Source organism: Phyllobates terribilis, unplaced genomic scaffold (genome assembly GCF_046119375.1).
Source record: "Phyllobates terribilis strain yellow unplaced genomic scaffold, ASM4611937v1 Scaffold_9__5_contigs__length_417890890, whole genome shotgun sequence".
Lineage (NCBI taxonomy): Eukaryota > Metazoa > Chordata > Amphibia > Anura > Dendrobatidae > Phyllobates > Phyllobates terribilis.
Genome location: NW_027362769.1, coordinates 365,841,991 through 365,863,934, shown reverse-complemented (window position 1 = coordinate 365,863,934; position 21,944 = coordinate 365,841,991). Strand labels below are relative to the sequence as shown.

Genomic DNA, 21,944 nt, shown 5'->3' with positions numbered 1-21,944 from the left:
AGCCACCACATCTTCTAGATGAGAGGCTACAATCTCCTGTTGGAGTAACAATCCCTGTGCTTGTGTGAATAACAGTACAAGCTTTATACGCTGTTCATGAGTTAATGTTCACTCATTGATAACAGGATACTTGCACTGAAGGGATGAGTTTGTTGTGCTTGGAGTGATGTATAGTATTTGACGGGCTGATTGCGTTCCTTACAGCAATCTGTAGATATCCCGAGTTATGGAAGCGGTATCAGCTTTCTTTAATACAAGATACGCAACTGCTCCCATCAGTAGTGATGTTCCGAGTGCTGCTTACAGAATGGAAACATAAGATCCTGTGATTGAGGACGGGGCTTGTATCAGGCTCAGTGTATATGGAGGCCGCTGAAGGTTCATGACCTCACATAAATGATTAGTGGAGAACCATCCTCTTTTCGATAAGAACCATTACCGTGTTCGGGGAAAGCTGCTCTGCCCTGTATTCTCAGAGGGGTAGAGCTGTGCTCAGACCGCATTGCTCAGATTGCGATCTCCGCTACAAGCAGAGGGGCGGGTAATTATCCGACGCACAAAGAAAGATTGCGCGGGAAACTCAAAACCACCAATTACAGACATCTCAGCAGGCGCCAACCAATACCAGATACAAGTGTTTTCTCCACCGTTTAACTCTCTATTAGCCGGGTGACTAAAATTAGTATCTGCGCTACGAAATATAGCAGGATCAACCTATTTAATGCTTTACATTTCTGATCTATAGTAAATCATACAGTAGAACATAGAATAGATCGTGTTGTTCTCTCTATATAGTGTGGACCATCGCCTGCTATCAGCGGTGCCGGCTCTGATGAGGAGGATGTGGTGGCTCTTAGAAGAGCCTTTGGTTGTTCGGACAGATGTGGAGGAGCGGCGCTCACTTGCTCTTGCTCGCCTTGCTGCTCTCGGTCTTCTTGGGCAGCAGCACGGCCTGGATGTTGGGCAGGACGCCTCCCTGGGCAATGGTCACCCCACCCAGCAGCCTGTTGAGCTCCTCGTCATTGCGCACCGCCAGCTGCAGGTGACGGGGGATGATGCGGGTCTTCTTGTTGTCCCGGGCGGCATTGCCGGCCAATTCCAGGATCTCAGCAGTCAGATACTCCAGCACAGCGGCCAGATAGACCGGAGCGCCGGCGCCGACTCTCTCGGCATAATTGCCCTTGCGGAGAAGCCTGTGCACACGGCCGACTGGGAACTGGAGTCCTGCCCGGGATGAGCGGGTCTTTGCCTTAGCACGGACTTTGCCTCCTTGTTTGCCGCGTCCAGACATCGCTGTAATCTTATCCAAAATCAATCTCCAATAATGCCGTTTCTGTCTCCCTTTTATCCGCCGCTGCCCCGACCTCCTACCTTATCATTGGATGGATCTGAAGCCGCCAATGGAGAGCAGACGTGTGGAAACACCAATAAGACGCAGCGGGCGCAGCTTACACAGGTCACGTGACTTTTTGTCCATGAGTTTGAAGTTCCCGCTCAGTGGCTGATGGCTTTTCTGTTCTTTGTCCCCATATAACACGAGGTTCTATGACCGACTTATATTGGTCGTTTACATCCCATACAGGAGTCTGGAGATTTTAGTTGAGCAGTCTCCGCTTTCTATAATACAAGACCCGGGGTCAGGGATGCTTCGGTTTCCTTTCATAGATATATCGAGTGAATCAGCCAAAAGCTGTGATGTGCCCCGTGTGTCTGACCTCCCTTTATACGATATACTAGCCAGGGACGCATCCTACATGCGATATTTCAGGGAAGACCAATTCTGCTTTGACCCACCATATCCCCCCGATCATCTCCCCAGTAGTTTAATCCAGTAATTCATGTACAGATCAATTGTACAGCTACAGGGAGGAAGTGTGTGACAGGACATGTACGATCATGTATTGCAGATTGCTCAGAAAATTACACTGTTGTCCGGATCCCATAGGTCAGACATGCAGTTAGGTTATCGGTCATCACACCCTCACAGGAGCTTTATTCCTTTTCTATAGATTCCTGCTCCGTTACTGCTCGTTCTTCTGCTCTTTCACTTGTCCTCCTCCCCTTTATCCAGTGTCAGGACGGGCGGCTCTTGGGCAATATATCCACATGTAGAAGCTCCAAGAATGAAGAGGAGAACAATGAATCCCTTGTTAAGAGGAGAAATATCCCAATACAATCTCTAGATAACTTCCTCTAATACCAGATGTAGCGATGTATAACGAATATAGGGGATCTCGGTGACACATTGAGAAAACAAACAATAAGACTCAGATCTGAGCATCAATCTCCATCTGTATAATAACAACGATGAAAATAGTAAGTCCATTAAAGATCAGAGAACTTTAGTAGTCTGGAAAGAAAAGTGTTAATATACTATAAGATGAAATCACTGCGGAAGTGCAGAGAGCTCCGATCACCAATCTGATTGTAAGAAGATGAAGTCTCCCCGGGGAGAAGTGGCCTCTGTGCTGTCAGTGCAGCTGCCGCCTCTTACAGGTTGTTGTTCCTGCAGGATATGGGGAGATATTAGCGGCTGGGCTCAATCAGGAAGACGGATGAGATGAGATCTTGGTTCTGGATCCTTTTCTATCATTATATGTATAATAAATTATGTTTCTAATGCAGATTGTAGAGAATAAATGATACAGCAGAAACATGGACAGCAGTAAGAAGTTTCTGACATTTGCAATCTGTCACCAAGTCATAACTCTGCAGCAATGTCATACATGATAGATACCTCTGTGCACACAGTACATAGCTCTCTGTGCTGCGATTACTACACAGCAGAAATCCTATCATACTGCAGTCAGATGAATGTGTTGATCTTGATATTAACAGGATCAGATACGATTGTGTTGTAGAGGCAGCGAATACTCGCAGGGAATGTGTCCGTATGAGGCAGCTGGATGGACGCCCTGTGTAGCCGGAATACGGACGTCTGTGTGATGACCGCGTCCTGGGCACTGGAGTCTCGGATGGATGGCGGCCTCAAAAGGTTAATAACCTCCCAGAATAATAACAAGGCCGGCACATCCTCCACCTGCCGATCAGGAGAACGGTCACATTTGTTCGGGGGCAGACCGCTCTGGAGGAGAGGACCCTGTATTCTCAGCGGGGTAGAGCTGCCCCCAGACCGGATTGCTCAAATTGCGATCTCCGCTATTAACAGGAGTCGTTAATAAATAATCCGGAGGACAAAGAACAACGATTGAGCGGGAATTTCAAAATCACCAACGGATCTGTGATCAGCCAATGACTGGCAGACATCCTCAGGCACCGACCAATACCGGATACAAGTATTTCCTCCATTTAACTCCTCAGTGGCCGTGTGTCTGCTTATTCACCCCTGAATTATACTGGTGCCTTGTCTGCTCCCCCAGCCCATGCTGAGTTCGGTCCCACTCATCCATTATGTGGCAGATGATAAATACAAACTATCTTGGGATGAACAACTGGATTCTGATACATGAGATCTTCAGGATCAGACCCGTGCGGGTGATAGGGGAGAGCGAGTGTTCACAGGAAATGTCCCAGCTGTAGATGGACGCCGTGTAATGACCGGGTCCTGTGCACTAAGACCCCGGCATAACACCCATCAGGCTGCTGGTAGATTATGTGAGGATATGGTCTCACTATCCATATTTGTAAGCCAAACCAGGAGAGTGATAAATGCAGAATATATGCACTGGTATGTATTATACCTTTTCTCTGATTGCTCCTCATCTGGTTTTGGCTTCCAAATACTCAAGAAAAAGACTGACAAAATACTGATCGTGTGACAGTAGCATTATTCGGTCTGTGGTAGGATCGGCGGGGACAATAGCGCCACAGATATTAAAGAGCTGTAGAGGATAATACGTGACTGGTGTAATATCTAATGTCTGTACTCATGGTGTAATGTGCACTAGTTACATATTAGCCTGTAGGTGGTATAATATATATATACTATAGGCACAGACATCCCATATTATACACAGAATAATAGGAGGCTGGTATAATATCCATAGCTAACAACCCTCCCCTATTCCCTGGGCCTGTCCCGATTTGAGGGCTCAGTCCCGTCCCGGCTCAGCTCTTCTCCCGGCAGGGGCGTTGCTAGGCACTGGGCTTTTTTTTTCCAGACATGCAGGCTTTCCATGCTGTGTGTGACCCCTTGTAGCTCCGCCTCCCGCTCCCTGCTCCTCCCCGGCATCAGTGCAGAGGAATTCTACTGTGCAGAGAGACCGCACAGCATGAGGAGGTGAGGGGACAGGGGGCGGGGCCAAGTCTGCGGAGGACATGACAACAAGGTGCTGTCCTGAGGTGAGGGGGGAGACCCGCAGCCTCTCCCATCTGTAGCTGCTGTTATTACAGGATGGGAGGGGGCTCATGCAAAGTCACCAGCAGCTCTGCAGTCGGGACTAGGGGAGATGGGAAGGGGATTTAGGGACACTGCAGGGCAGACAGCTCTCCTGCGTACAGCCCATCCTCTGCTGCTGATTGCAAACACCAGGCCCCACCACTGCCACTGGAGACATGATGGAGAAGAAGTGAATATATACATGTCATGTTGTGCCCGCTGTGTGTATGATGGTTGTGCCCGCTGTGTGTATGATGGTTGTGCCCGCTGTGTGTATGATGTGTGTGTGTGATGGTTGTGACCGCTGTGTGTATGATGTCCGTGTGATAATTGTGACCGTTGTGTGTATGATGTCCGTGTGATAATTGTGCCCGTTGTGTGTATGATGTCCGTGTGATGATTGTGCCCGTTGTGTGTATGATGTCCGTGTGATGATTGTGCCCGTTGTGTGTATGATGTCCGTGTGATGATTGTGCCCGTTGTGTGTATGATGTCCGCGTGATGATTGTGCCCGTTGTGTGTATGATGTCCGTGTGATGATTGTGCCCGTTGTGTGTATGATGTCCGTGTGATGATTGTGCCCGTTGTGTGTATGATGTCCGCGTGATGATTGTGCCCGTTGTGTGTATGATGTCCGTGTGATGATTGTGCCCGTTGTGTGTATGATGTCCGTGTGATGATTGTGCCCGTTGTGTGTATGATGTCCGTGTGATGATTGTGCCCGTTGTGTGTATGATGTCCGCGTGATGATTGTGCCCGTTGTGTGTATGATGTCCGTGTGATGATTGTGCCCGTTGTGTGTATGATGTCTGTGTGATGCTTGTGCCCGTTGTGTGTATGATGTCTGTATGATGTCCGTGTGATGGTTGAGCCCGCTGTGTGTATGATGTCCATGTGATGATTGTGCCGCTGTGTGTATGATGTGTGTGATGGTCGTGACGCGCCCCCAGAGCCGTGGGGTACTCGGCAGCCGGGCCTATGGATGCTGGTGGGGGATATCACGGTGGCTGGCCCGGTCCGTGGCCCAGGGCGGTCACCAAAAAGGGGGGTAATATTTATAGGGGATTTGTGCAGTGTTCGTGACGCCACCTGTGGAATGCGGCTAAAGGGAGCCGCCGCTGCGGAGCAGTCCTCTGGAGCTGGTGTTACGGCAGCAGGGATGGTGTGGCTCTCCACAGGTAGAGCTTAGCTCCAGGGCAGTGTAGGTAGTGTAACTTGCTCTGGGCGTTGTAGTGCCAGGAGGCAAGAGGGCGCAGATGAAAGAATGGACGGAGGCAGTACGGTGCAGTCATCTGAGTTTTTACTCACAGTTCTTATGACAGTTCCACTGGTGCACTGTACGGGTGCTAGCCTCCCACGTCGCTCTGCATTCACTAGGCAGTGGTTCAGCTCTTCGTCAGGCAGATTTGAAGCACCTGACAGAACCCCACTTTCTTGTGTTCACGCTGGGTCTTTCTCCCTCCTGCCCTGCGCTTCCCCACTCTCAATCCTGCTCGGGTGCTCTGAAGTCCCTCCTGTCTTGTTGGAGTTCCCGGACCTGCTTGACCCTCACGGGGATTAGAATGAGGCTTCGGCAACTGACTATATAAGCCAGAAGCCTCCGGTTTTCCCAGCCGAGACTTAGAGTAACACGGCTGGACCAGGGGCCGGTCCTCTTCTTGCGGCCTACGATCCCTCTGTCTTCTGACAGATTCGGGACGTACGGGTGCCGTCCTGCACTCGCCGTACTCCCTAGGATCCCTTCTGTAGATCGGAGCCTACTCATCTGCTCCCCTCCTGGGCCTCTAGGACTGGGCCCTACTTGTGGAGCAGAGCTCCTAAAGAACCTCTGCTCCCAGACTGATTTCCCTCACTCACTGAGCTCTACTGCACTGCCACCCTAAGATGGCTTCCCTTTTTATATACCTCCTGTAATGGTGCTCCTCTAAACTATTTCCTCCACCCACACCCACTACTGATTCCCCCTACCTCTGGGTTCCCCCCCACTCCAGCCAGGGACAGGGTTCAGCTTTGCGAATGCATGTTGCCCCTCCAGCCGGCCTTGAGCAGTGTAGTGTTGAATGTGGGTGTTGGGGTTCCGGGCAGCACTCCCTCCTTACCTGAGAGAAGGAGATACCACACCTCTGGTTGAGGTGCAGTACCTCTGTGGCGACTGAACCCTCAGGGGCGCCACAGTTGTGCTCGCTGTGTGTGTGATGTGTGTGTGTGTGTGATGGTTGTGCCTGTTGTGTGTATGATGTCCTTGTGATGGTTGTGCCCCCTGTGTGTATGATGTCTGTGTGATAATTGTGCCCGTTGTGTTTATGATGTCCGTGTGATGGTTGTGCCCGCTGTGTGTATGATGTATGTGTGTGATGGTTGTGCTCGTTGTGTGTATGATGTCCGTGTGATGGTTGTGCACGCTGTGTGTATGATGTCCGTGTGATAGTTATGCTCGCTGTGTGTATGATGTCCGTGTGATGGTTGTGCCCGTTGTGTGAATGATGTCCGTGTGATGGTTGTGCCCGCTGTGTGTGTGATGGTTGTGCCCGTTATGTGTATGATGTCCATGTGATGGTTGTGCATGCTGTGTGTATGATGTATGTGTGTGATGGTTGCGCTCGTTGTGTGTATGATGTCCGTGTGATGGTTGTGCACGCTGTGTGTATGATGTCCGTGTGATAGTTATGCTCGCTGTGTGTATGATGTCCGTGTGATGGTTGTCCCCATTGTGTATACGATGTCCGTGTGATGGTTGTACTCGCTGTGTGTATGATGTATGTGTGTGATGGTTGTGCTCGTTGTGTGTATGATGTCCGTGTGATAATTATGCTCGCTGTGTGTATAATGTCTGTGTGATGGTTCTGCCCGTTGGGTGTATGATGTCCATGTGATGGTTGTGACCGCTTTGTGTATGATGTCCGTGTGATGGTTGTGCCCGCTGTGTGTATGATGACCGTGTGATGGTTGTGCCCGTTGTGTGTATGATGTTTGTGTGATGATTGTGCCCGTTGTGTTTATGATGTCCCTGTGATGGTTGTGCCCGCTGTGTGTATGATGTATGTGTGTGATGGTTGTGCCCGTTGTGTGTATGATGTCCATGTGATGGTTGAATCATAGAATCATAGAATCATAGAATGGTAGAGTTGGAAGGGACCTCCTGGGTCATCTGGTCCAACCCCCTGCTCAAAGCAGGATTCACTAGATCATCTCAGACAGATGTCTGTCCAGCCTCTGTTTGAAGACGTCCATTGAAGGGGAACTCACCACCTCTCGTGGCCGCCTGTTCCACTCATTAATCAACCTAACTGTCAAAAAGTTTTTTCTAATATCTAATCTGTGTCTCCTCCCATTTAGTTTCATCCCATTGCTTCTAGTCTTTCCTTGTGCAAATGAGAATAAAGATGATCCTTCTACAATGTGACAGCCCTTGACATATTTGTAGACAGCTATTAAGTCTCCTCTCAGTCTTCTTTTTTGCAAGCTAAACATTCCCAAATCCTGCAACCGTTCCTCATAGGACATGGTTTGCAGACCAGTCACCATTCTGGTCGCTCTTCTCTGAACTTGCTCCAGTTTGTCTATGTCTTTTTTAAAATGTGGTGCCCAAACTGTACACAGTATTCCAGATGAGGTCTGACCAAAGAGGAGTAAAGACCGATAATGACTTCACGTGATCTAGACTGTATGCTTCTGTTAATACATCCCAGAATTGTATTTGCCTTTTTTGCTGCTGCATCACACTGTTGACTCATGTTCAGTCTATGATCTATTAGTATACCTAAGTCTTTTTCACATGTACTGTTGCATAGCTCTATTCCTCCCATTCTGTATATGCTTTTTTCATTTTTATTGCTCAGATGTAGTACTTTGCATTTTTCCCTGTTAAAAACCATTCTGTTGGTTGCTGCCCACTGCTCCAGTTTATTTAGGTCTTTTTGAATCCTCTCTCTCTCTTCTCTAGAATTAGCTATCCCTCCTAGCTTTGTGTCATCAGCAAATTTAATCAGTTTACCCTCAATTCCTTCATCTAAATCATTGATAAAGATGTTGAACAATACAGGTCCCAGGACGGAGCCCTGTGGTACCCCACTTGAGACATTCATCCAGCTGGATGTGAAGCCATTTACAACCACCCTTTGAGTCCGATCACTAAGCCAGTTATGAATCCACCTAACAGTTGCCTGGTCCATTGCATACTTGGTCATTTTTTCAATAAGGATGGTGTGAGATACTTTGTCAAATGCTTTGCTGAAGTCAAGATATACTATATCTACAGCATTTCCCTGATCCACCCAGTCAGTGATTCTGTCATAGAAGGAAATTAAGTTAGTCTGACATGACTTGTTAGTTACAAACCCATGCTGACTCTGGTTAATGATTAATGATTAATGATTAATTAATCATCTGGTTAATGACTCTGGTTAATGTTGTGACCACTTTGTGTCTGATGTATGTGTGTGATGGTTGTGCTCGCTGTGTGTATGATGTCCGTGTGATGGTTGTGCCCATTGTGTGTATGATGTCCGTGTGATGGTTGTGCCCGCTGTGTGTATGATGTATGTGTGTGATGGTTGTGCTCGTTGTGTGTATGATGTCCGTGTGATGGTTGTGCCCTTTGTGTGTATGATGTCCGTGTGATGGTTGTGCCCGCTGTGTGTATGATGTATGTGTGATGGTTGTGCTCGTTGTGTGTATGATGTCCATGTGATAGTTATGCTCGCTGTCTGTATTATGTCTGTGCAATGGTTGTGCCCGTTGTGTGTATGATGTCCATGTGATGGTTGTGACCGCTGTGTGTATGATGTCTGTGTGATGGTTGTGCCCGCTTTGTGTATGATGTCCGTGTGATGGTTGTGCCCGTTGTGTGTATGATGTCCGTGTGATGGTTGTGCCCGTTGTGTGTATGATGTCCATGTGATGGCTGTGACCACTTTGTGTCTGATGTATGTGTGTGATGGTTGTGCTCGCTGTGTGTATGATGTCCGTGTGATGGTTGTGCCCATTGTGTGTATGATGTCCGTGTGATGGTTGTGCCCGCTGTGTGTATGATGTATGTGTGTGATGGTTGTGCTCGCTGTGTGTATGATGTCCGTGTGATGGTTGTGCCCGCTGTGTGTATGATGTATGTGTGTGATGGTTGTGCTCGTTGTGTGTATGATGTCCGTGTGATGGTTGTGCACGCTGTTTGTATGATGTCTGTGTGATGGTTGTGCCCGCTTTGTGTATGATGTCCGTGTGATGGTTGTGCCCGTTGTGTGTATGATGTCCGTGTGATGGTTGTGCCCGTTGTGTGTATGATGTCCATGTGATAGTTGTGCCCCTTGTGTGTATGATGTCTGTATGATGGCATGCCCGCTCTGTGTATGATGTGTGTGTGATGGTTGTGCCCGCTGTGTGTATGATGTGTGTGTGATGGTTGTGCCCGCTGTGTGTATGATGTATGTGTGTGATGGTTGTGCTCGTTGTGTGTATGATGTCCTTGTGATGGTTGTGCTCGTTGTGTGTATGATGTCCTTGTGATGGTTATGCTCGCTGTGTGTATGATGTCCGTGTGATGGTTTTGCCCGTTGTGTGTATGATGTCCGTGTGATGGTTGTGCCCGCTGTGTGTATGATGTATGTGTGTGATGGTTGTGCTCGTTGTGTGTATGATGTCTGTGTGATGGTTGTGCACGCTGTGTGTATGATGTCCGTGTGATAGTTATGCTCACTGTGTGTATGATGTCCCTGTGATGGTTGTGCCCGTTGTGTTTATGATGTCCGTGTGATGGTTGTGCACGCTATGTGTATGATGTCTGTGTGTGTGTGTGATGGTTGTGCCCATTATGTGTATGATGTCCATGTGATGGTTGTGCTCGCTGTGTGTATGTTGTCTGTGTGATTGTTGTGCTCATTGTGTGTATGATGTCTGTGTGATGGTTGTGACCGCTGTGTGTATTATGTCCGTGTGATGGCTGTGCGCGCTGTGTGTATGATGTGTGTGTGTGTGATGGTTGTGCCCGTTGTGTGTATGATGTCCGTGTGATGGTTGTGCCCGCTGTGTGTATGATGTATGTGTGTGATGGTTGTGCTCGTTATGTGTATGATGTCCGTGGGATGGTTGTGCACGATGTGTGAATGATGTCCGTGTGATAGTTATGCTCGCTGTGTGTATGATGTCCATGTGATGGTTGTGCCCGTTGTGTGTATGATGTCTGTGTGATGGTTGTGCCCTCTGTGTGTATGATGTCCATGTGATGGTTGTGCCCGCTGTGTGTATGATGTCCATGTGATGGTTGTGCCCGCTGTGTGTATGATGTCTGTGTGATGGTTTTGTCCGCTGTGTGTATGATGTCTGTGTGATGGTTGTGCATGCTGCGTGTATGATGTCTGTGTGATGGTTGTGCACGCTGTGTGTATGATGTCCATGTGATAGTTGTGCCCGTTGTGTGTATGATGTCTGTATGATGGCATGCCCGCTCTGTGTATGACGTGTGTGTGATGGTTGTGCCCGCTTTGTGTATGATGTGTGTGTGATGGTTGTGCCCGCTGTGTGTGTGATGGTTGTGCTCGTTGTGTGTATGATGTCCGTGTGATGGTTGTGCACCCTGTGTGTATGATGTCCGTGTGATAGTTATGCTCGCTGTGTGTATGATGTCTGTGTGATGGTTGTGCCCGCTGTGTGTATGATGTATGTGTGTGATGGTTGTGCCCGCTGTGTGTATGATGTCTGTGTGATGGTTGTGCCCGCTGTGTGTATGATGTCTGTGTGATGGTTGTGCACGCTGTGTGTATGATGTCCGTGTGATGGTTGTGCCCTCTGTGTGTATGATGTCCGTGTGATGGTTGTGCCCGCTGTGTGTATGATGTCCGTGTGATGGTTGTGCACGCTGTGTGTATGATGTCTGTGTGATGGTTGTGCATGCTGTGTGTATGATGTCTGTGTGATGGTTGTGCCCGCTGTGTGTATGATGTCTGTGTGATGGTTGTGCCCGCTGTGTGTATGATGTCTGTGTGATGGTTGTGCCCGCTGTGTGTATGATGTCTGTGTGATGGTTGTGCCCGCTGTGTGTATGATGTCTGTGTGATGGTTGTGCCCGCTGTGTGTATGATGTCTGTGTGATGGTTGTGCCCGCTGTGTGTATGATGTCTGTGTGATGGTTGTGCCCGCTGTGTGTATGATGTCCGTATGATGTCTGTGTGATTTTTAACATAGCTCTTTGAAATAGAACAGGGGTGGGAGATTAATGTTCCCAAGGGGCCACATGAGAGACCGTGACTGTTGTGGAGCCCGAACCAATAGGTTCAAATTAATTTAGCTCAATATTAATATTAACATATTAATTTTATTTTTTTTGCATATTTATATTATCACTTAATATAGAGCAGATTTAAGTATGCTGACATCCCCCTATATACAGTATGAGCCCCCACACAACTCCATACATACAGTATTAGCACACACCACAGCTACCTACAGTATGAGCCCTCGCATAGCCCCCAATATACAGTAAGAGCCACCACAAGAAAGCCAGATGTCGTATAATGAATCTACATAAAGATGAGAAAGTTCTGGCGGCTCCGACTGTGAATGAGGAACAAAAAATAATCCTCAGGTCCCAACAAGAGTTGAGCAGGACTCACAGATGACGCCGCACTGCCCCGGAAGATAAGAGATTCATGGCCTCCAGTCCAGCCGCCAGGTAGCACTGACCTGGACGCCCGACTGGAGTCCCCGGAATCCATCTGCTCATCTCTAGTCCCAACTGCCCTGGATACAGTGGACAGTACTGGATTTGGGTCTGCTCCTTGCAGTCTCGGCCGTCTGCTGAATTTCCCTCACTACCAGCACCCCTCTGACAACTCCTCCTGACGGGCGAGAAAGATAATGGTAAATGGGCGTGGATTGGGGTGTGACCAGGGGCGTGACCAAAATTTGCCGCACATAGCCTCTTTCTGTCCCCCTTTCTGTTCTTCAAAAGTTGAGAGGTATGAATATCTGATGTCTGTATCACAGTATATCGCATACCATCACATATTATGCTGTATACTGTATGTGATGTACTTTGATACAAGCATCCAATGTTATACAGAGGATAATATGTCACTGGTGTAATATCTGATGTCTGTGCTCATAGTGTGGTATATAACTGTCACATGCTATTCTGTATGTAATATCTGATGTATGTAGTCATAATATATCTTATTCCAATACAGATGAGCGAATTGATTCTCAGGACACTGGTCAAACAGTCCCATCAGTAGTCTGTGGCCACCAGACCAGAGCCCCGCGAGCCTCCTCCTGCCTGCCGGCATCTCTGACTCCTCTTTTGATTATAGTCTTTGCATGATGTCATCTTTTTGGCGTGACACATACATGACATTGTGCCTGGCTACAAATCAAAGGAAGAGAAAGAGAATGGTGTCCGGTAGGAGGCTGTCAGGGCTCCTATCCAGCAGCCACTGAATATTCATCTGACCATTGGATCAGGGTCCTGCAAATTAAGTTGTTCATCTCTATATATCAGTCATATATTCTCCTATGTATATTGTATTGTATGTGGTATAATATGTTCATTGTGTGCACAGACATCAGATGGGACACACATGATAATTAGTGACTCGTACATCATATACTATAATGTGGATTTGACTTTTACATTGATGACTTGCTCGATCAAGTATGTAGGAAATAATACACAAAATAATAATTCATAGGTATCTATCTGGCAGACCTGTGCTTATGTGTGACCACCTTTAGGCTGTGTGCCCACTATGCGTTTTTTAAGCGTTTCCGCAATGGCAATTCCGCTGAAGAAACGCTTAAAAAACACTTGGTAGAAGGTCTGCTATGTTCCTAATGATAATCCGCATGTGCTCTGCACATGCTGCGGAAATTTCCGCTGCGGAATATCATTGCAGAAAAATCCACAGCACTACCAATTATTTTGTGTAATTGCAGCGTTTTCGCCGCCATTGACTTGCATTGAATCGCATAATATCCGCATGACTAGATGTGCACATGCGGGTATTTAGCGATTCAATGTGCAGATGGTACCCGGGTTTGGAGAAGAAGAGACTCTCCTCCAGACCCGGGTACCATAGCACCTGTAAAAAAAAAAGAATTAAAATAAAAAATATACATTATACTCACCTTCTGATGTCCCCCGGTCTCCATAGTGATGCGTCCTGGCTTCCTGGCAGCTCGTGATGGTCTAAAAGGACCTGCCATGACGTCATTTAGTCATGTGACAGGTCACGCGACTGCTGACGTCGGCAGTCGCTTGACCCGTCACATGACTAAATGACATCATGGCAGGTCCTTTTACACAACCGCGAGACACCTGGAAGGCCGGACGCATCGGATAAGGAGACCAGGGGCCATTAGAAGGTAAGTATAATATTTATTTTCTATTTTTTTCCAATCTTTTACGGTCACACTATATAAATCCATACCGGTTGCATGGATTTATATAGTGTGACCAAGTTGTCAAGCACTTTCCAAGTGATGCTAAAATCGCTTGTAAAGCGCTTGACAACCCGCATGCGGAAATGCATGTGAAGTACGCTTCACTTATGCTTGTCCCTGGCAGGAAAAACGCATGTACAATCCACTTCGTTTTTTCTGCCAGGGAGATGCAGAAACGCTCAGGAAAAATTCTCAGCATTTCTGCATTGTGGGCACTTAGCCTTACTCTGTTTTTTAGGAGTCTAGAAAAGCACAGCGTACCTTGGATTACTTGCATTACACCTCTAACAACCTAAATCCGTTTTGTAGTGGTCAGACATTGTACATATTATGCTTATGTATTACCATTTTTAAATGCTCACCTGAACTGGACCAAGTGCTGTCATTTTTTTCCACGGGCAGCACTTAGACAATACGTTTGTGTGAATATAGCCTATGAATCAGCTGGTAATAAACATGTTAACCCCTTAAGCCCCGCGGGTGGTTTGCACGTTAATGACCGGGCCAATTTTTACAATTCTGACCACTGTCACTTTATGAGGTAATTACTCTGGAACGCTTCAACGGATCCCCCTGATTCTGAGAATGTTTTTTCGTAACATATTGTACTTCATGATTGTGGAAAAATTTCTTCGATATCACTTGCGTTTATTTGTGAAAAAAACGGAAATTTGGCAAAAATTTTGGAAATTTTGCGATTTTCAAAATTTGAATTTTTAACCCTGAAATCAGAGCAATATGTCACACAAAAGAGTTAATAAATAACATTTCCCACATGTCTACTTTACATCAGCACAATTTTGGAACCAAAATTTTTTTTTGTTAGGGAGCTATAAGGGTTAAAAGTTGACCAGCGATTTCTCATTTTTCCAACAAAATTTATAAAACCATTTTTTTAGGGACCACATCACATTTGAAGTCACTTTGAGAGGTCTTTATGACAGAAAATACCCAAAAGTGACACCATTCTAAAAACTGCACCCCTCAAGGTGCTCAAAACCACATTCAAGAACTTTATTAACCCTTCAGGTGCTTCACAGGAATTTTTTCAATGTGGAAGAAAAAAATGAACATTTAACTTTTTTCACAAAAATGTTACTTTAGACCCAATTTTTTTTATTTTCACAGGGGTAACAAGAAAAAATGGACCCCAAAATTTGTTGTGCAATTTCCCCTGGGCACGCAGATACCCAATATTTGGGGAAGAAACACTGTTTGGGCGCACGGCAGGGCTCGGAAGGGAAGGAGCCCCATTTGACTTTTTGATTGTAAAATTTGCTTGAATAATTAGCGGACACCATGTTCTGTTTGGAGAGCCCCTGTGTGCCCAAACTTTGGAGCTCCCCCACAAGTGACCCCATTTTGGAAACTAGACCCCCCAAGCACCTTTCTAGATGCATAGTGAGCACTTGGAACCCCCAGGTGCTTCACAAATTGATTCGTAAAAATGAAAAAGTGAAAAAAAAAACACTTTTTCATTTTTACGAATCAATTTGTGAAGCACCTAGGGGTTCCAAGTGCTCACTATGCATCTAGATAGGTGCCTTGGGGGGTCTAGTTTCCAATATGGGGTCACTTGTGGGGGAGCTCCAATGTTTGGGCACACAGGGACTCTCTAAATGCAACATGGTATCCGCTAACAAATTGAATGGAAAATCGGCTCAAATTGTTAGCGGACACCACATTGCGTTTGGAGAGCCCCTCTGTGCCCAAACTTTGGAGCTCCCCCACAAGTGACCCCATTTTGGAAACTAGACCCCCCAAGGCACATTTCTAGATGCATAGTGAGCACTTGGAACCCCCAGGTGCTTCACAAATTGATTCGTAAAAATGAAAAAGTGAAAAAAAAAACACTTTTTCATTTTTACAAATCAATTTGTGAAGCACCTAGGGGTTCCAAGTTCTCACTATGCATCTAGATAGGTGCCTTGGGGGGTCTAGTTTCCAAAATGGGGTCACTTGTGGGGGAGCTCCAATGTTTGGGCACACAGGGACTCTCTAAATGCAACATGGTATCCGCTAACAAATTGAATGGAAAATCGGCTCAAATTGTTAGCGGACACCACATTGCGTTTGGAGAGCCCCTCTGTGCCCAAACTTTGGAGCTCCCCCACAAGTGACCCCATTTTGGAAACTAGACCCCCCAAGGCACCTATCTAGATGCATAGTGAGCACTTGGAACCCCTAGGTGCTTCACAAATTGATTCGTAAAAATGAAAAAGTGTTTTTTTTTTCACTTTTTCATTTTTACGAATCAATTTGTGAAGCACCTGGGGGTTCCAAGTGCTCACTATGCATCTAGAAAGGTGCCTTGGGGGGTCTAGTTTCCAAAATGGGGTCACTTGTGGGGGAGCTCCAATGTTTGGGCACACAGGGGCTCTCCAAACGCAACATGGCGTCCGCTAACAATTTGAGCCGATTTTCCATTCAATTTGTTAGCGGACACCATGTCGCGTTTGGAGAGCCCGTGATGTGCCTAAACAGTGGAGCTCCCCCACAAGTGTCCCCATTTTGGAAACTATACCCCTCAAGGATTTTATTAAGGTGTATAGTGAACATTTTGAACCCAGAGGTACGGCACAGAATTTGTTTACATTAGGTCATCATATTGAATAAGTTGTCATTATTCTTGAGCGCAAGTGCTCGCTACTTGAGTTTGCATCGGGTACTCAGGTATGCACCATGTACAGCGTGTGCTTGAGTGACATGCTCGAGTCCCTGCTCCGCATGTTTCACGGTTATTAGGCACCCAAAAAAAAACATGCGGGGATCGCTCGTGCATGGCAGGCAATCCCCGTAAAGTTTTTTGGCCGCGAAGCATATGGGGCAGAGACTCGAGCATGTCACTCAAATACCCACGATACTCAATGCATACCAGAGCACCCGATGCAAACTCAAGTAGCGAACACTTGCTCTCAACACTAGTCACCATATCGTCATCTTTTTTTCTTACTTTTGAAAAAAATCCCAACCCCAGCCCTAGCCCTAGCACAACCCTAGCCCTAGCACAACCCTAGCCCCAGCACAACCCTAGCCCCAGCACAACCCTAGCCCCAGCACAACCCTAGCCCCAGCACAACCCTAGCCCCAGCACAACCCTAGCCCCAGCATAACCCTAGCCCCAGCATAACCCTAGCCCCAGCACAACCCTAGCCCCAGCACAACCCTAGCCCCAAACCCAGCCCTAACCCTAGCCCAATCCTAACCCAAGAGTTTATTTTTGACGCCGTTCCTTGTGCGGTATAAGTGATTAGACGACTTTATTCTTCGGGTCGGTGTGATTACAGCAATGCCAGAATCATATGGGGTTTTTATGACTGACAGCTGTCACACACTAAAACACGCATTTTTTGTAAAATCTAGTTTTTGCATCGCCATATTTTGAGAGCTATAATTTTTCCAGATTTTGGCAGACAGTCATGTGACGGCTCGTTTTTTGCGGGATGACTTGACGTTGTTATTGGTGCCATTTTCAGGCACGTGACATTTTTTGATCGCTTTCTATTCCGATTTTTGGGAGGCAGAATAAACAAAAACCAACAATTCAGGAATTGTTTTTTTTTTTTTTATTCTGTTCCGCGTGTGGTAAAATTGATGAGGTAGCTTTATTCTTCGGGTCAGTACGTTTACAGCGGTACCACATTTGTATAATTTTTCTATGTTTTGGCGCTTATACACAATAAAAGCTATTTTATAGAAAAAAATATTTTTTAGCATCGCTTTATTCTGAGAGCTGAAACTTTTTTATTTTTCGGCTGATGGAGCTGTATGGCGGCTTGTTTTTTGTGGGACGAGATGACGTTTTCAGCGGTATCATTTTTATTTATATGCGTCTTTTTGATCGCGTGTTATTCCACTTTTTGTTTGGCGGTATGGTGATAAAGCATTGTTTTTTGCTGCTTTTTTTTTTTTTTTACCGTGTTCACTGAAGGGGTTAACTAGTGGGACAGTTTTATAGGTCAGGCTGTTCCGGACGCGGCGATACCAAATATGTGTACTTTTATTGTTTTTTTTTAATTTTTTTTATAATAATATTTATTGATGGGTACATTATATTTTTATTTTTGGTGTATTATTTTTTTTATTTTTTTATAATATTTTTGCACATTTTTTTTTTTTTTTTTTCCACTTTCAGACAGTTTGTACACCTTATTACTTTGTCCCACTCTGGGACTTTCACTTTTTTTTTTCTGATCGCCTGCATGGCATAGGAATGGAGCACCATCCCTATGCCATGCAGGCTGTCAGAAGTGCACAGTGTTAAGATTGCTTGGAGATGCACTGCGCATGTCCAAGCAATCTTCCTGCTCTCTGGTGACCCGGATGTTGTCATGACGACATCGGGTCGTCATGGCAACACCCGGGAAGCCGCTGCAGTCTGCGCTGGAAGCCGGAAGAGGAGGTGAGTATCGCCGATCACCTCCCCTTGCCCCCCAATGCCGCGATCGATTTCGATCGACTTCGATCGCAGCATAGCGGGGGTTAATGTGCTGGGAGCGGTGCAGGACCGCTCCCTGCACATAGTACCGGGTGTCAGCTGTGTCAATCAGCTGACACCCGGCGGCGATCGCGCCCGCACAGCCTGTGTGCGCGCACGATCGCCATGACGTACTAATACGGGTCTGGCTCTTAAGTCCCAGGGCACAGACGCGTATTAGTACGTCAAATGTTATTAAGGGGTTAAAGGGGTTTTCTGCGAACAAAAGTATATTTTAATCAATAGATCTTGGAATAATAATAACTTCCACAATTGGATGTGTTTAAATAAAATGTCCCTGTACTGAGATAATGTTATTAATGTGCCCCTGCTGTGTACTGTGTAATGGCTGTGTCTGACTGGGCAGGAACATGGTCTGATCATACCACAGCTACTGGGCAGGAGAGGAAGCAAAAGAGTATATAGCATAGATTAAATCACTGCACACTCTAGTCTCAAGATGCAAACGATGGGTCAAAACGTTCATTTACTGTTGCATTATTCCCTGCACCTTAAATGTGTCTAATTGCATGTCTTCAAATAGACTTTAGTTTGCATCTTGAAACTAGAATGTGCGGTGAGGTGATTTAATCTACGCCGATTCAGGGGATTCCACATCCCGTGTACCTGCACCTTGACCTACAGACTGTGTGCACACTAATCTTCTATATATAAAGAGAGTATATATACATTACAGCAGGGGATCACAGCTGAGTCTTTCTTTGAGCTAAAATATTGTTTAAAAACAGGCAGTGAAATGTTTTACTCACAAAAAGAATCCTCTGTGATCCCCTGCTATCCTGCCTGTTTCCGCTTTTTCTCCCCCCCTGCCCAGGAGATGTGGTATGATCAGAACATGTTCCTGCACAGTCAGACACAGCCATTACACAGTACACAGCAGGGGCACATTTATAAGATTATCTCCGCACAGGAACATTATTATATCACATCCAATTGTGGAAATTATTATAACTCCAAGATCTATTGATTAAAATATACTATTGTTTGTGGGAAAACGACCATTAAGGATGGGCCACTACTCATGGACCACTGCTGTGTTCTTGCCCCCAGGCTAAAATTTGCCAGCCAGCCCCTGCTAGCAGTGATATTAGAATACATACTATACATGTTATTACATACAGCATCCTTTACCTATAAAAATTGTATATAATCTCTTCCACTTATCTTTCCAGTGGGTGTAGTGACAAGATTATGGAGCAGTTACCGGGACCAGTGCCGCCGCGAGCGACAACAGGGTAGGAACAGTGGTGATGTGGCTCTTAAAAAGAAAGGCCATACCTATATTATGACCGGCTCCAGTTTTTGACCCTAGTCCTAGATTTTCACCCGTAAGTGGCTATCTTTTTCAGTTTTATTTGTTGTAATGGTTTGATTATTATTTTGCATATTAAAAATGCTTTTTTCTCTGTCATCCCTGACCTTACAGATCTGACTGGACCAAAAAGGGAAATACCTGTAGCTTGGAGGTGCTGGAGGCCAGAGAGGAATCTGAAATGGAGGCTGGAGCTGGGGGCCAGAAAGAAGAAGAGCCTGCGGAGAGCACCAGTACACCACAGCCCCTCGACACCTCCCCTCATCGCTACCGCCCCACCATCACTGGCGTACGTGACATGGGAATACCTGTGAGTGATGATGATGAGAGTTTTTGTCTAAGCCTGGCCCGTTATTTCAGGCACGTTCCCTTTTTATTGAGTCTGCACACCAGGGCTGCCCTCCAAATTGTTTTGTCTGCCGCTGCGCCACCAAATTCACCGATGGCCGTCTTTTAATTCCTTGAAAAGTGGCAACTTTCTGAGGACAACAAAACCCGGTCTTTAGACCCCTCAAGAAGGGCACTCAGCAGACCCACCATTACGGCAGCCACCACCTCCAGTGCCAGCATCACGGCAGTCACCACCACCACCTCCAGTACCAGCATCACACCAGTCATCACCACCTCCTCCAGTCACAGCATCACAGCAGCCACCACCAACTACAGTGGCACCATCACGGCAGCCACCTCCAGTGCCAGCATCTTGGCAGCCACCTCCATTACCAGCATCATGGCAGCCAACAACCCCCTCACCAGCATGTCTCCTACCCCAATCACCTTTGTCTTGTCGGCATGATGGCCAAAACACAGAAGAGAAGGCCAGACAAAGATCTGAGATACAGGATTTGTGTGCTGAGATGCCGCCACAGTCACTGAAAGGTGTTACATAGATGCGTATTATGTGGATGGCATAAGCATGGTCCGTTTGCTGTGCGTTTTTTTTCTCGCACACATTGACTTGCATTGGCGAGTCTCGTCTGATATATGCAGCCACTTGCAGCATGCTGTGATTTTTTTTTCTCAGTTCGATCCGAGCTGGGAAAAAAAAAAATCACAGAAACACATAATCATTCAATAACAAGAGTCAGAGAGCAATCCAATTTTTTTTTTTATCAGATTGCACTCGTGTGATTTAAACGCAGATGAGTATGAGCCCTTAGACTCAGCCAAAAGATTGTAGACTTAGAGTATATCTTATTGCTCTAATAGGCATCTAGTCATTCAACAGAGGCCATTAACTATATATTCTACAGTACATGTGTAGCACCCCGAGGACTCGGCTGCTACAGGGGTATTGCACCTCGAACCAGAGGTGTGGTATTCCACTCCCGGGTAAGGATGGAGTGTGGAACTGAGCTCAGTTAGCTGCATGCACTACACTCACCCCATTTCCGGGGCACAGACCAACGGTACTCCCACCAGATAGATGTGCAGGTACGACAGCTTCTGTCCCCGGCTGGAGTGAGGGGGGGAGGAACATCCCAGTGGTGTAGGAGCAGAGAGGGGAGGGACTCTGGGCATAGGTAGGAGCCCATTGGGTGCTAGTCACCTGGGCTCGGGTGTCAGAAGGGAGTATATAAGGGGGGGCACCATCTTGGATCAGGGGTCTGTTAAGAGAGGCGCTCAGCCAGAGAGGGTTGACAGGGAGCTGTGGCTCAGTCCGGGCCCAGCTCCAGAGTCAGGCCTGGAGTGGAGGCCTGAAGCAGAGAGACAGAGGAAGGAGAAAGAACAGAAGCGCCAGGAGAGGCCCAGAGACGCAGGAGAAGAGGGAACCCTGAGATCCCACGAGCTAACGGGTGAAGGGTTGGCAGAACAGGGTACCGGATCCCAAACTGGTGGAGGCCAAATATCCTCTGCCAGGAACCGGAGGTCGTGGACAAGTTTTGGCGCGACCCCTCGCCATATCCACCAGGAAGGCAAACCACGTATAGGGTCAGGGAAGCCGGGAAAGGTTTTACCACCAGAAGGCCCGAGGGAGCCGGACAGAGGTGGATCCCTGGTGGGGACGGCCAGTAGGAAGGAGGAGAGGGGAGCTCAGGACCACGCTCTGGAACTGCCTGGGAGTTGGCCGAGTCCCGCACCTGGTGGACGCAGCACGGCTCGGGTCGTCATCACCTGCAGGACTGACGTTAATAACAACTGTGAGTAAAGCATTGAAAACTGCAATCAGTCTCTGTGTTCCATCGCACCACCAGCACCATAGGTACCGGGACGCTCTCACTATCACTCCCTTCTCCCGTACCAGCTGCCCTGAGGCTATACCTCTCCCGTTGGGGGTTATACCACCATAGCTGCACATATATACCACCGGCCTCAGCGGACTGTTTTGCAGCGGCGGCCTTGTGACCGCAAATCAACGGGTGGCG

General features: G+C 47.0%; 1 protein-coding gene across 1 annotated transcript; it reads right to left on the bottom strand.

The window, feature by feature from the left end:
* Positions 1–789: 789 nt before the first annotated feature.
* Positions 790–1,314, bottom strand: LOC141161157 (histone H2A type 1-like). Its single transcript, XM_073645926.1, has one exon. The coding sequence runs from the start codon at positions 1,289–1,291 to the stop codon at positions 899–901; it is 393 nt and encodes a 130-aa protein (XP_073502027.1). The 5' UTR covers positions 1,292–1,314; the 3' UTR covers positions 790–898.
* Between the last annotated feature and the right edge of the window lie 20,630 nt (positions 1,315–21,944).